Genomic DNA, 12,379 nt, shown 5'->3' with positions numbered 1-12,379 from the left:
GGCCTTCTCTAGTTTTCAGTCTGAAGAAGGTTTCTGACCCTAAACGTCACCTGTTCCTTTTCTCCAGAGATGCTGCCTGACCCGCTGAGTTACTCCAGCATTTTGTATCTATTTATGGGTCAGCAATCCTTGAATTAGAAAATCTGTATATCCTTGAGATTTGCTGTTTCTTTCGAATGGCTGAAATGGGGAATGAGGTATAGGAGGGTGTTCTTCATGACCACAGTTCCTGTGCACAATGATCGATCATTTGATGCCAGATTAGTAGGGCTCTACTGCTTTAAGATTTTACTGGTGTGAATCTTTTAATACTTCAAGATGTTTATGATCCTGAAGATGATTAAATGTCTGGCTGTTTACTTTGAGCCTTGCCTAAAATACATTTGTGTTTATTCCATGCAGTCATTTTGAACTCACGGCTGTATTTTTCTTGCTGTTGAGTTTTTTTCTTGTCAAGGGTCCTTGCATATCTCGCTATATATTGGATGCTCGATGAAATTGGAATGTAAAGTGTATCATCAGGGATTATTTGAGGGAAAAGTGTTTTTGTGACCTCCTCACACTGACCTTGGATGTTATCTGCAACTTCACTGTGTAAAACATGTCATTGTCTGGGGACCAATGTTTAGTTGATGGAAATGTATATTGCAATTCAACATTGGGATTTTTTTCTTTTCATTATAGGTGTAAACCTAAACCAGGGTCCTACCCCACTCAAACCTATTACTTTCCTCCATCCACTGACCCTCAGTCCTGCCATTATTCAGGGAATTTAAAAGACCCGATTCATTTATATGGATATGACCGGCAACAGCGTCTTGGTTATAATCTCGAACATATTCCTGGATTTGAAAATGATGCTGGGCGTGCAGCTGGACATGGACACAGTCATGATATTACGCATCCGTCTGGACATGTATTCAGCCATGATCCCAGGCAGACATGTGGACATGGACACAGCCATGATGTTGGACACCTATCTGCACAGGGACTTGGCCATGAAATCGGGCTGGCAACAGGGCACGGGCACTACCATGATGCATCTGGTCATGGACATAGTCATGGTGTTGGTACATATGGACATGCCCGTGACCTTGGATGTGGCCATGATCTTGGGCACATATCTGGACATGGGCACCACAGCCACAATCTTAAACATAATCCTGAGCAGGGACATACTTGTGACCACAAACCTGTTTATCAATATCCTGGGATCGATCAAGGTTTTAAGAGCACTGCTCCAAAACAGTTTGAGGGTTCCTGTTCTGTGGTAATGAACTAACTTTTGCTGAAGGATTCTTTTTAGGAGGATGCTGCACACTTAAGTGGCACTGGGCTATTGTCAAAGGGAAGCCATTCTTTGCCAAATATGCCATTCTTTAAAGTTAAGAATTGTAAGTTATGATGTCTTTTCAATCCACTAAGGCAGCAGAAAAGTGGATGTTCATGAGTCTAATTGAGATTTAAATATCAGCAACTATATATTTGCCAAATATTAGAATTATTTTTTGTTGTTGTAATTTGGATTTCCTGTTCATTGGAATATTGTGCTACACTTATAGATTGGGGAATTATTTTCTGCTGACAACGTATAATCAATTTTAGATTTTTGCTTTAAAGCTGGCAACCTATTCCTTTTACAAATGCAACTGTGATTACCAAGCTCTTTTTTTCATTCAATTAATGTGCCTTTTAAACATTAGTAATAACAAGGTTTTGTAAACACAATATATTGAAAAATGCTGGCCATGAGTCAGTTAAAGCAATACCATACTCAAACAGGCCCTTTGACCCACCAGTGCTGACCAAGTTGCCTAACTGAGCTAGTCCCACTTGTGCCTCGACCACATCTTTCCAAACCTTTCCTATCTGTTTACCTGTCTTTTAAATGTTGTAGTCGTACCCATCTCTACCACTTCTACTGGCAGCTCATTCCATATATGCATCGCCCTCTTGTGTGGGAAAAGATTGCCTCTCTGGTCAGTTTTAAAACTTTCCTTCTTAAAGCTATGCTCTCTCTTTTTAAACTCCTCTACCCTGGCTATTCACCTTATCAATGCTCCCTCATGATTTTATATGCCTCTGTAACCCCTAAGAATCCTATGATCCAGAGAGTTTGAAACTTAAGATCTTTGTACGATTAAACCTGATGTACTGTATGGAAGAATTTTGTGCATTTTTTCATTTAACTGGATAGGCCTCAAGAGTGTTAAGGTACTGAGGGGAAAAGATCTGATTTAATTTTTCATTTTTATTTAATGCGGAAACAAAATCTGGCCCACTGTGCATGTTATAAACATTTAGGCAAGGAGATATCAGGCAAGGGGAAATCAATACCTGTTCTGCTCTTTATCCAACTTTAATGTTAACCAGCCATCCATGGTGGGCAAAAAATGGTAGCAAGGCTTTCTTCCAAAATGAAATGGGGAAATGTGAGGGAGAGTTATTCTGAACCACTGTTTCCACACCTTTAACTGAGTAGTAGTGGTCTGTAAACATGAAGTCACATTTATGGTCAAATGCACATGTACAGTGAGGTACAGGTACAATGAAAACCCAGCTTGCAGCAGTATGACAGACACATAGATTGGGACACACAAAAATATAATTGAAGTACGATGTATCTTCAAAATGATAGCAGTTGAAGATGTGTGAGAGGGTGGGAGGAAGTCGGAAGATAATTAGCACAAAACATAAAGTCTCTGACACTTGCATCTGATATCCTCAAAGTCAGACTTGGATGTGTAGGCAGGTATGTTCTAGTATGATTTTAATTTCTTTTTCTCAGTTGCCACTTTCTAATTTTAATTTCATAGACCTAGGGAATGGAAATTGTGTAGCTCAATATTGGTGAATGAAGCTGAATATAACAGTTTGATTTTTCTGTTGAGATAAATGGAAATTGATAGCAACATGAATTTGTATGCTGCTTGTAAAACTTGTGAAATAAATAAGCCATGAGGATCAAGAGTCGGAAAAAAAATAGACAATTTAGGAGTTAACAATAAATTAGGTTGTGTGAACAGCATATGTTGAGATTTTGGGATTGCAATGATGGCAAAACTAACTATTTGCTGGTATTCATTTCTATTTCACTACCACCACTTTTCCACCGCCTATTGTTTAAATTTTTTTTGTCTGGAATTCAAAACTGGTTGAGAGTGAATTACCACCACTAAATGGTGAGAAGTCTGCCACAACATCCATCCTTCTCTCAGGTCATTGAGACTAAACAAGACCATTTGTGCCTTTTTGGTGTGATCTTTGGTTCAGAGGTACACTGTGATGATCTGTTTGCTCAGGTACAAAGACTGCCCACTTTTGACTCCATGACCATGTTCAATTCACCCCCTGTCATAGCTGTTCTGCTGTGAAAACCTTCATCAATGTTTCTGATGCCTCTAGACATGTCTCTACCAATGCTCTCCTCACTAGCTTTCTATCTTAAACCATACACTGGCTCAAAAATTCCAAAGCCCCCCATTCTACCTGCCACTAGGTTGTACTCTCCCGTCAGCCCTGGACACCCGTAAATCGCTATGGTTTCTTGGTCTGATTATGCTTCACTTTTAAAAAAAATTAAAAACCAATGTTTTGCCCCTTTTTCTTTTTCTGTGACATTCAGCCCTTCAACTCTTGAGATATCAATGAAGCTTGAAATTTTGACCCTCTCATCATGTGCAGTTTTATTCACATCGCCATTGGCTTTACGTGCTGAAGTGCTAAATGTTCTGCTTCCCTACCTCTCCTACTTTAAGACCATTCTGAAAACCCACCTCTTCATTTGAATTTTTGATCTGATGTTGGGTTTGTATCAGTGACAAATCTATGTCTATTCACTGTCATTACTTTGGGAAGTTGGTGGAACCTTTGGGTTTCCACCACATGTGTGTAGTGTAATGGTCTTTTTGTCAATGATGCAGCACGGTTGTGTGGCTTCCGAAGGAAGTCACTTGAAATAATGGGAACTTGTTACCTCTGCTGTAAAATAAAAGATTTGACTTGATGGATAGTAATTAATGTTATCTGATCCCAGAAACATCTTGTCCTGCTGCAATGTCATTTTCCTCACATAACAATTTCAAAATGTAAGGGATTTTTAAATGTTTAAAATTTTTATATTCTATTGTAATTGCTATTTTATATTCTATTGTAATTGTGCTACACTGTTTAGAATTCTGAATATTTTTGTAAAACAATTAAACATTTGTGTTTTTTGCTTGCTGGGACACTGTCTGTCAAAACTGTTTAATGTGACTGGCTGTGCTGTTAGCTTGATGACATCAGCTGGTGGACTCCAGAGGTTGCCTGTAATTCTGTCAGCAAAAGTTTAGTTTAGAGATGCAGCGTGGAAACAGGTGCCTTCGGCCCACTGAGTCCACATCCACCACCGATCTCCGCGCTCTAACACTATCCTACACACGCTAGGGACAATTTACATATATACCAAGCCAAATGGCCTACAAACCTGAACATCTTTGGAGTGTGGGAGGAAACTGGAGCTTCCCAGAGAAAACCTACAAACTCCATACAGACAGCACCCGTAGTCAGGATTGAACCCGAATCTCTGGCACTGTAAAGCAGCAACTCTACTGCTGCGCATCTACTGTGCCCCCGTCGGTAACAGGCGTCACAGAAGGGAAAGTTGTGAAAATTAAAATTGCCAGACCATTCTTCCAGGTCCATGGCAAGAATTGTTCATTTACCTGTGACATCAAAGTCTGATGCAACTTTTGTTTGCCTAGCGTTGAATCATTTTTTGTTTAGTGCTCGTGTTACTATGTTAAAAGTGCTGGAAGAGTACAATTTGCTGCTGTTCTCTTCAGTTCTTTATTTAATGGTTTATTTCTGAAAAGTATAACTTAAATAAGTTACCACAGTCTTGTTAAAGCTCAACAAGTTACCCTGTCCTCCTTAAATGCAGTACCTAGCACTCCACATCCATTGTTTCAAAGTACATATTAAAAGTGCCTGTTATTCATATCAAAAATGTCTGTAACATGTTCAACTCTAATTATATTCCATTCTGTAGATCTGTTTGCATAACCTAGGCTGACACTTCTGTGTGGTAATCAAAAAATGGTTGCATGGTCAGAAATGCTGTCTTTTGGGTGAGATATAAATTGGTGCCCCATCTGCCCAACTGAGCTAGATGTAAACAAAGAGCTAATGAGATTTTCTTGGTCTCGACCAATCTCGATGCCTTATACATCATCATTTTAAATATAATCTAGCCATTGTCATTTTGTTTTGGGAATATTGGTTACAAAGTGCTGTGCCTGATCAACACGAAAGATAAACATAAGTTATTTGCCGCAGACTGAACAAAACATGAAAAAGCCAGCTTGTGATTTTTAAATCCTTCTTTTAAAAAAAGCCCCAAAAAACCACTTTGGTAGATAACAGCACCTCCAGATGTATAAAGTCTTTCTGAAAGATCCTTTTATATAATGAGCCACCAAGCAGTAGACAGACTACAGATAAAATGGCTTCTTCAGCCTTGCCTTGTCTCATTGAGAAAATAAACCATATTGACTTGAAGGTTCTCAGTTCAGTTCCCAAATAGTTTTCAAGAACTAGTTTGAATTGGGTTAACGAGAGTGAAACACCTTATGTAAAGAGTAGGTCCTAGAAGTTGCAAGTCTCACTGCTTTGAAAATTATCTTGTATAATTATAATTATTATAATTATTATAATTGGCTCTCTGGGCTTTTAGAATCCCTTCCACCCTTACTATGGCTCTTAAACCTCACATCAACCAAACTTTTGTTCATTTGTCCTAATATCTCCTTTTGGGGATCAATGTTTGCTTTTCTATAATAGTGTTCCTGTCACCCTTCATGTAAAGATCAACTATAATGAAGGTACTGCGCACAAGTAAACTGTTTTTTGAAGTTTTCAGTTTTTCTACAAATTGGTGTGGCCCATGCTGAAATTTAGCAGCGAGTTAACAGCTTTATCCCAACAAATTGGATTTTTTTCCCATTAAAAGAATTGGGGTGCAGAGGGCTCAATTTGCTTGCTCCCTTCTGCATAAAAGCTGCCTAACTAAATGGGCAATTGTTGGAAGGATTTTCATCGTTGTCATGTAGCAAACCAGTAGTTATTTTTGTTGCACACAAACATATAATAATAATGGATAGCAAAGACTGGTTCATCAAGTCTGCCTCTTACTGCTGTTACTGGGATGATTACATCTAGACACTCACAGTTGCCAAGGCAGACCAAAAGCATTCCTGTGGTCTGCACCTTCTACCATGTGATCAAACTTATTGTGCAATGTGATCCCATCCCAGCAAGAACTGCTCCAGCTGCTTGAGGGCTGGACCCAGAGAAGCTGTAACTGAGCTGCAGCTGAATTTCCCCCCCCCAAGGGTTAAATGAAAGGGGTCGGGGTGGGAGGAGGAAATCACATGGGTCCGACTGCACAATATCCTGTGCTTTCTGTCGAAAAGGTATGTGTTGATGTGGGAAAACAGAAATGCCTTGTTAGCATCTGCTTTCATGATGCAGAGTTGAAGAACAGCGAGACCAGTAGTCTATGCAGAAGGCATTAGAAGGGATGAAAATTTGTTGGGGAATATTGACAAATTCATAATAAGAATAGCAATTGTTGATTCTTACGACTGATTTAAGCTGGAAAGGGTGCGGAAAAGATTTTTAAATGTTATTGAGACTGAAGGGCCTCGGTTGCAAGGAGACACTGGATAGAGGGGGACTTTCTTGCCTGGACCCAAGGAAGCTGTGAGGTGACCTTATAGAGGTAAATAAAATCATGAGGGGCATAGATAAGATGAATGGACAAAGTCGTCTTCCCAGGGTAGGGAATCTAAAACTAGAAGGTATTGGTTTCAGGTGAGAGAGAAAAGGTCAAAAGGAGACTTCAGTGGCAAAATTCTTCGCAACGAGGGTGGTGGATTTGTGGAACACGAGGAAATGGAGAGGTGGGTATCACAATGTTTAAAAGATTTAAATTTATGGATAGGCACGGTTTGGTGGGATATGAGTCGAACACAGCCAATGGGACTACCTCAGGGTGGTAACTTGGGTGCATTGGACTGAGAGGCCTGTTTCTGTGCGACAAAACTGACTTTATTATGCACGGGAAGATTTTCACACAAATACATTTTCTAAAGAAATAAGTTGGCACCATTTTCTTTTGTCATTTGGCCCTCTCAGAGGGAGAACAGAACATGCTTAATGATAGGTTGTATTACTAGCACTGCTCAGAATGTTATAAACAATCATAAACCAGAACTGCCTAGAACCGTTCTCATGCATTAGTGCTGTTCATTGCTAAAGTGTGCTTTTAGAATCCTGCAAGTGAATTACGCTGTAAACCAGACATAAATAAAGGACACTGATAATTTCCCTATTGTTTTCAGTGGCTAAACTGAAAGATTCTGTCATCCTGTCAAATTAAGGCTTTCCTGTTATAGACGCAGAGCCTATCTAAATAACTGAGAAAGTGAAAAATAGACTGTATGAACGCTGCCTTTGATTAGTCCACAGATGATAAGGAATTTTTAACTCAAAAGAAAACCAGCCATTCACATCCTGGTATGTGCTCAACCACTGAATATTTCTGACTACCTGGATAGTAAATTGCAGAAGTGCACAAACCTCTGACTGAAGTTATGTTTCTTTCCATTTATCCTTAAAGAACCATCCTTTAGCCTGGGACTCAGTCTCCCGGTTCAAAACCCAACCAGGGAAAGCACTCTCTCCTAGTCTACCTTGTTAAACCTCAGATTCACTCATATTATTCCAAACTGAAGGCAGAGCAAGCACAATCTACAAAATCGCTCCTCCTGGAGAATGCACTCATGCCCATGTATCACCACAAGACATAGAAGTAACATTAGGCCATTCAGCCCACTGAGTCTACTCCACCATTCAACCATGGCTGATCTATTTTTCCCTCTCAACCCCATTCTCCTGTCTTCTCCCCGTAATCTTTGATGCCCTTTCTAACCAAGAACCTATCAATCTCTGCCTTAAAAATGTCTAATGTCTTGGCAAACCTCTGGCAAATGTATGCTTCTATCAGTTTGGAGACCATGATGGTATAGCTTACTCCAGTTCTAGTCTTATCATTGCCCTGATCAATTGTAGCAAGACTTCTTTACACTTCTATCGCTGCATAGTGGAAACATTTGCAAGACAGCCTCTCCAGTACTCAAGAAGTTTGACATAATCCCGGACAAAACTAGCACTGGCTTAATATTCTGCATGAACACAGCAACAATTATTCAGCAACTCAACTCCACGATCTCTACCCACCATTGAAATTTGGGAATGTGGTTAAGTAATTTAGCTGCTGTCTGCCATTTAGTGAAATGAATGAATTGTAATCATACTCCGTATTTTCCTTTTTGGTCCATGCACCTCGAAAGCAATGGCAAACTTTAATTGGAAATTAATTTTAGATTTCTTCCATCTTCTGTGTCTCTTAATTTGATCCTGAAATTGCAGCTTCTAAATTTTATATCCCCTCATCCTATATTTTCCAACCAACAACAGTAGTTGCTCTGAACCTAACCTGAGTTTGTTTCATCTTGGGCGCACAGACTGGTCCATGTAAAGACCAATCCTAATCTTCAAAATTGCTGGGAATAAAACTCTAATGTGGTCCACATACATGGATGACAAGTCTTTTTGAACTGCTTCAAACTTTTCCTACGAGAAAACTGATCTGTTATTTTAAGCCCCTTAAGATGATTTCACTTGGTAATTTTGAAATCATTTTCCCATTTTGCCTACTCACTAAGATACCCCTGTGTTGGTGTTTTTGTAATGTTACCAAACTTGCAGGTATAGCTCTCTGCCCAATAAACTAGGTCATTAATAAATAGTGAATAGTGATAACAAGCCCGACTCTCTGTCTCCTGCTGCTAAAAGAATGTTAAACAGTGATATCGTGGAATTTAAGACATCCTCAAGGCATACACCTGCCTAATGTGAACACCATGTCACATTTGCGTTATGCTAGATTCATAGAATTGTTGCTCTATTCTGAGTCACTGGAAAAGATAACCAGGCTGACTGAGGAAACATTCAAGAAAGTATTCAATGCCTCTCTGAAAAATGCAACGGTCTCACTGATGATTGGCAATCCGTGGCCGAGTGTTTGCATAGTAGTGGCACAGTGGTGCAGCGGCAGAGTTGCTGCCATAGAGCACCAGAGACCCAGGTTCGATCCTGACTATGGGTGCTGTCTATACAGAGTTTGGACGTTCTGCGTGACCCCGTGGGTTTTCCCTAGGTGCTCCATTTTCCACCCACGCTCCATAGACATGCAGGCTTGCAGTCCCTCATGTGGACAATAGTGGTAGTGTATGAGGTGCATGCTGGGTGGCGCAGACAGGTCGAAGGGCCTTTTCCACCCTGTATCTCCAAAGTCTAAAGTTTGGGATAATATTGAGAACCTCAAAGTCATGCTTGGGAGTTTGCAGAAGCCCTGTGTAAATGGCAGAAAGAGTGCACCACCTCTCAAAATATTCGCCCATCTACCCATCAGACACGTCTTATCCATTCTGTGGAAGAGTCAGTAGTTTTCACATTGGCTTCATCAGTCACTTCAGAAGTCAGAGACCAGAATGGAAGGAAATCATCTTTGTTCATGAGGTGCCAGGTAAGATACATTGACATCATAAGGTCACAAGTGATAGGAGCAGAATTAGGCCATTTGCCCCATCAAGTCTACTCCGCCATTCAATCATGGCTGATCTATCTCTCCCTCCTAACCCCATTCTCCTGCCTTCTCCCCATAACCTCTGACATCATATCATATCATATCATATCATATCATATATATACAGCCGGAAACAGGCCTTTTTGGCCCTCCAAGTCCGTGCCGCCCAGCGATCCCCGCACATTAACACTATCCTACACACACTAGGGACAATTTTTACATTTACCCGCCAATTAACCTACATACCTGTACGTCTTTGGAGTGTGGGAGGAAACCGAAGATCCCGGAGAAAACCCACGCAGGTCACTGTGATAAGTGAATGGACAAGCTGTTTTACATCTCACTGTCTATTTGAAGGAGGGGGGTTTGGCCAACTGAGTGAAAAGGTATCAATTGGAAGTTAATCCAGAGAAGTAAAATGCATTTGGGAGAAACAACAATGCAAGAGAATTGTCAGTAAATGGGAGGATACTGAGTTGTGAAGGGGTTGTGTGGAGAAATTGAAGGGCCTTAATGTGTCTGACCACAAATCGTTAAAGGTACGAAGACCAATCGATAAATTTGTTTAAAAGGCATTTGGATAGCTTCCTTTATTTAGCTGAGAAAAGAACATAAGAATAAGGAGATTGCGCTTGATCAGTTTACAACACTAATCAGATCATAGCTTGAGGGCCAGGTATAGTTCTGGTCACTATATTACAGGAACGATGCAATTGAACTGGAGAAGGTGGAGAAGGGTTTTATGAAGATACTAGACCAAGTGGACCCGTTGGGCCCAAACCTCTCCTGCATTGGTGCAGCACCCTCTCCTCCCCCTCTCTCCCTCCCCTCCCCACTTCCCCTTCCCCCTCTCCATACCCCCCTTATCCACCCTCCTCCCCCTCCCTCCCTCCCTAGGAGATTGATTTAAACTTTAAAATGTGAAACACTTAAAAAATATAACACCGATTTCAATAAAGCTACTTGCTTCACCATTAAAGCGATGACGGTGAGTAAGGTGGGCCTAAAATTGTCGCGCCATCGTGTACCGTTTTGGCTGTAGTTCGATCACAAATAAACAAACAAACGAGAGTTTTAGTATATAGATTGTTAGGTCTGGATAAATGTAACTGTGACAAAAGGTTAGATAGGTTGGGGTTGTTTTCCTTGCAACAGAGGAGGCTGAGGGAAACTTAACTCTGTTTAAAATTATACGGGCGAGATAAAATATATGACAAGAATCTGTTTCATCTGGCAGAACGGTCAGAAACCAAGGGCAGAAAGTTAAAGTAAATGATGGAGGCATTAGATGGGAGAGGAGGTAGAGATTTTCTTTCCAGCCGGAGCTGGAAGGGTGTGGAACTCGTCTGAAAGTTTCTGCCTGAAGCAGAAACTTTCGTCACATTTAAACCATGACTAAAGAGCAGGGACTTGCAAAGCTGTAGGCCATGTGCTGGAAGGTGGATTAGATCATCACAGGGCATGATCAGTGAAATGCTTCCTTTGTAGGTTTTTGTTAATTTTATGATTCTGTGATCCAAATTATATGGTTTCAGTAGCAGAAGGTTAGTGAAAGCTAGTTGTTTTGTGAGAATTGCTTCAAACTGGCTCGGTTAAAAACACGGTGGCGATTAATCTTGAGCATCGCACTGTTGTTACTTCATTTGGGCGAGTCTTGCATTGGGAAATTGTTGCTAGTATTGACAAAAAGCTCACAGGAAAGTCAGGGCCAAAATACCCGCTGGCCTCAATGGGCACAGACATGCTCTGCTCTGTGTTAATCATCTTTTCAACTGCACGTCAGTACTTTTTAGAAATGCATAGAATCTCTTGCCCAGAGTAGAGAAATCGAGGACCAGAGGACATAGGTTCAAGGTGAAGGGGAAAAGGTTTAATAAGAATCTGAGGGGTAACTTTTTCACACAAAGGGTGATGGGTGTATGGAACAAGCTGCCAGAGGAGGTAGTTGAGGCTGTGACTATCCCAACATTTAAGAAACAGTTGGACAGGTACATTGCTAGGACAACTTTGGAGGGATCTGGACCAAGCACAGGCAGGTGGGACTCGTGTAGCCGGTGGGACTTGTTGGCCAGTGTAGGCAAGTTGGGCCGAAGGGCCTGTTTCCACACTGTATCACTCCATGACTCTAAATATAAGAGGCATTGGAGGCTGTGTAACCAGAGGACACCGTGTGAAGGACTACTCACACAGACTGCAGTGGCATTGATAGCAGCGTGGTCTTGTCAGGAAGTTATTCTGAATGGGCTCACACGAGACTGTAGATGCTGAAATTTGGAGCAGAAATCAGATTGCTGGAGGAACTCGGTAGGTCAAGCAGCACATGCGGAAGCAACAGGATTGCTGACAATGTTTGGGGGAAGATCGAGCAAGATTCTCGACCTGAAAAGATGTTTGTGACCTGAGGTGGTTCCAGTATGAGTTAATACATGCTTGACGTGCCTCGGAGAGTTCGTTCCCCAGTCACGTCAATTACACATCTGCCTGGGAGCTAACACACGGCTTCAACATGCCTACATTATTATGCAAGACCAAAATTTGTTTTAGGCGTAGCATTGCTGGTGTTTTTGTTTTAAAATCTGTTTGTTTAGCGTGACAGGCGCCTTTTAATGGGCACCTGAGTCACAAGTTGTTGGGTGGGGAGATTGTTTCTAAACCAGAGAAAGAATGTGTTTCATTCAGACAGTC

General features: G+C 41.0%; 1 protein-coding gene across 1 annotated transcript in view; it reads left to right on the top strand.

Annotated features, from left to right (window-relative positions):
* Window positions 1–4,633, top strand: part of rhbdd2 (rhomboid domain containing 2) — a 29,474-nt gene extending 24,841 nt beyond the window's left edge. Inside the window, exon 4 of the mRNA XM_078422162.1 lies at window positions 685–4,633. Within this exon, the coding sequence (XP_078278288.1) occupies window positions 685–1,282 (598 nt within the window). The 3' untranslated portion in view covers window positions 1,283–4,633. The remainder of the gene's footprint in view (window positions 1–684) is intronic.
* Window positions 4,634–12,379: the final 7,746 nt, after the last annotated feature.

Source organism: Rhinoraja longicauda, chromosome 26, assembly GCF_053455715.1.
Source record: "Rhinoraja longicauda isolate Sanriku21f chromosome 26, sRhiLon1.1, whole genome shotgun sequence".
Lineage (NCBI taxonomy): Eukaryota > Metazoa > Chordata > Chondrichthyes > Rajiformes > Arhynchobatidae > Rhinoraja > Rhinoraja longicauda.
Note: the sequence above shows the minus strand (reverse complement) of the source record. Positions and strands in the feature narration are given on the sequence as shown.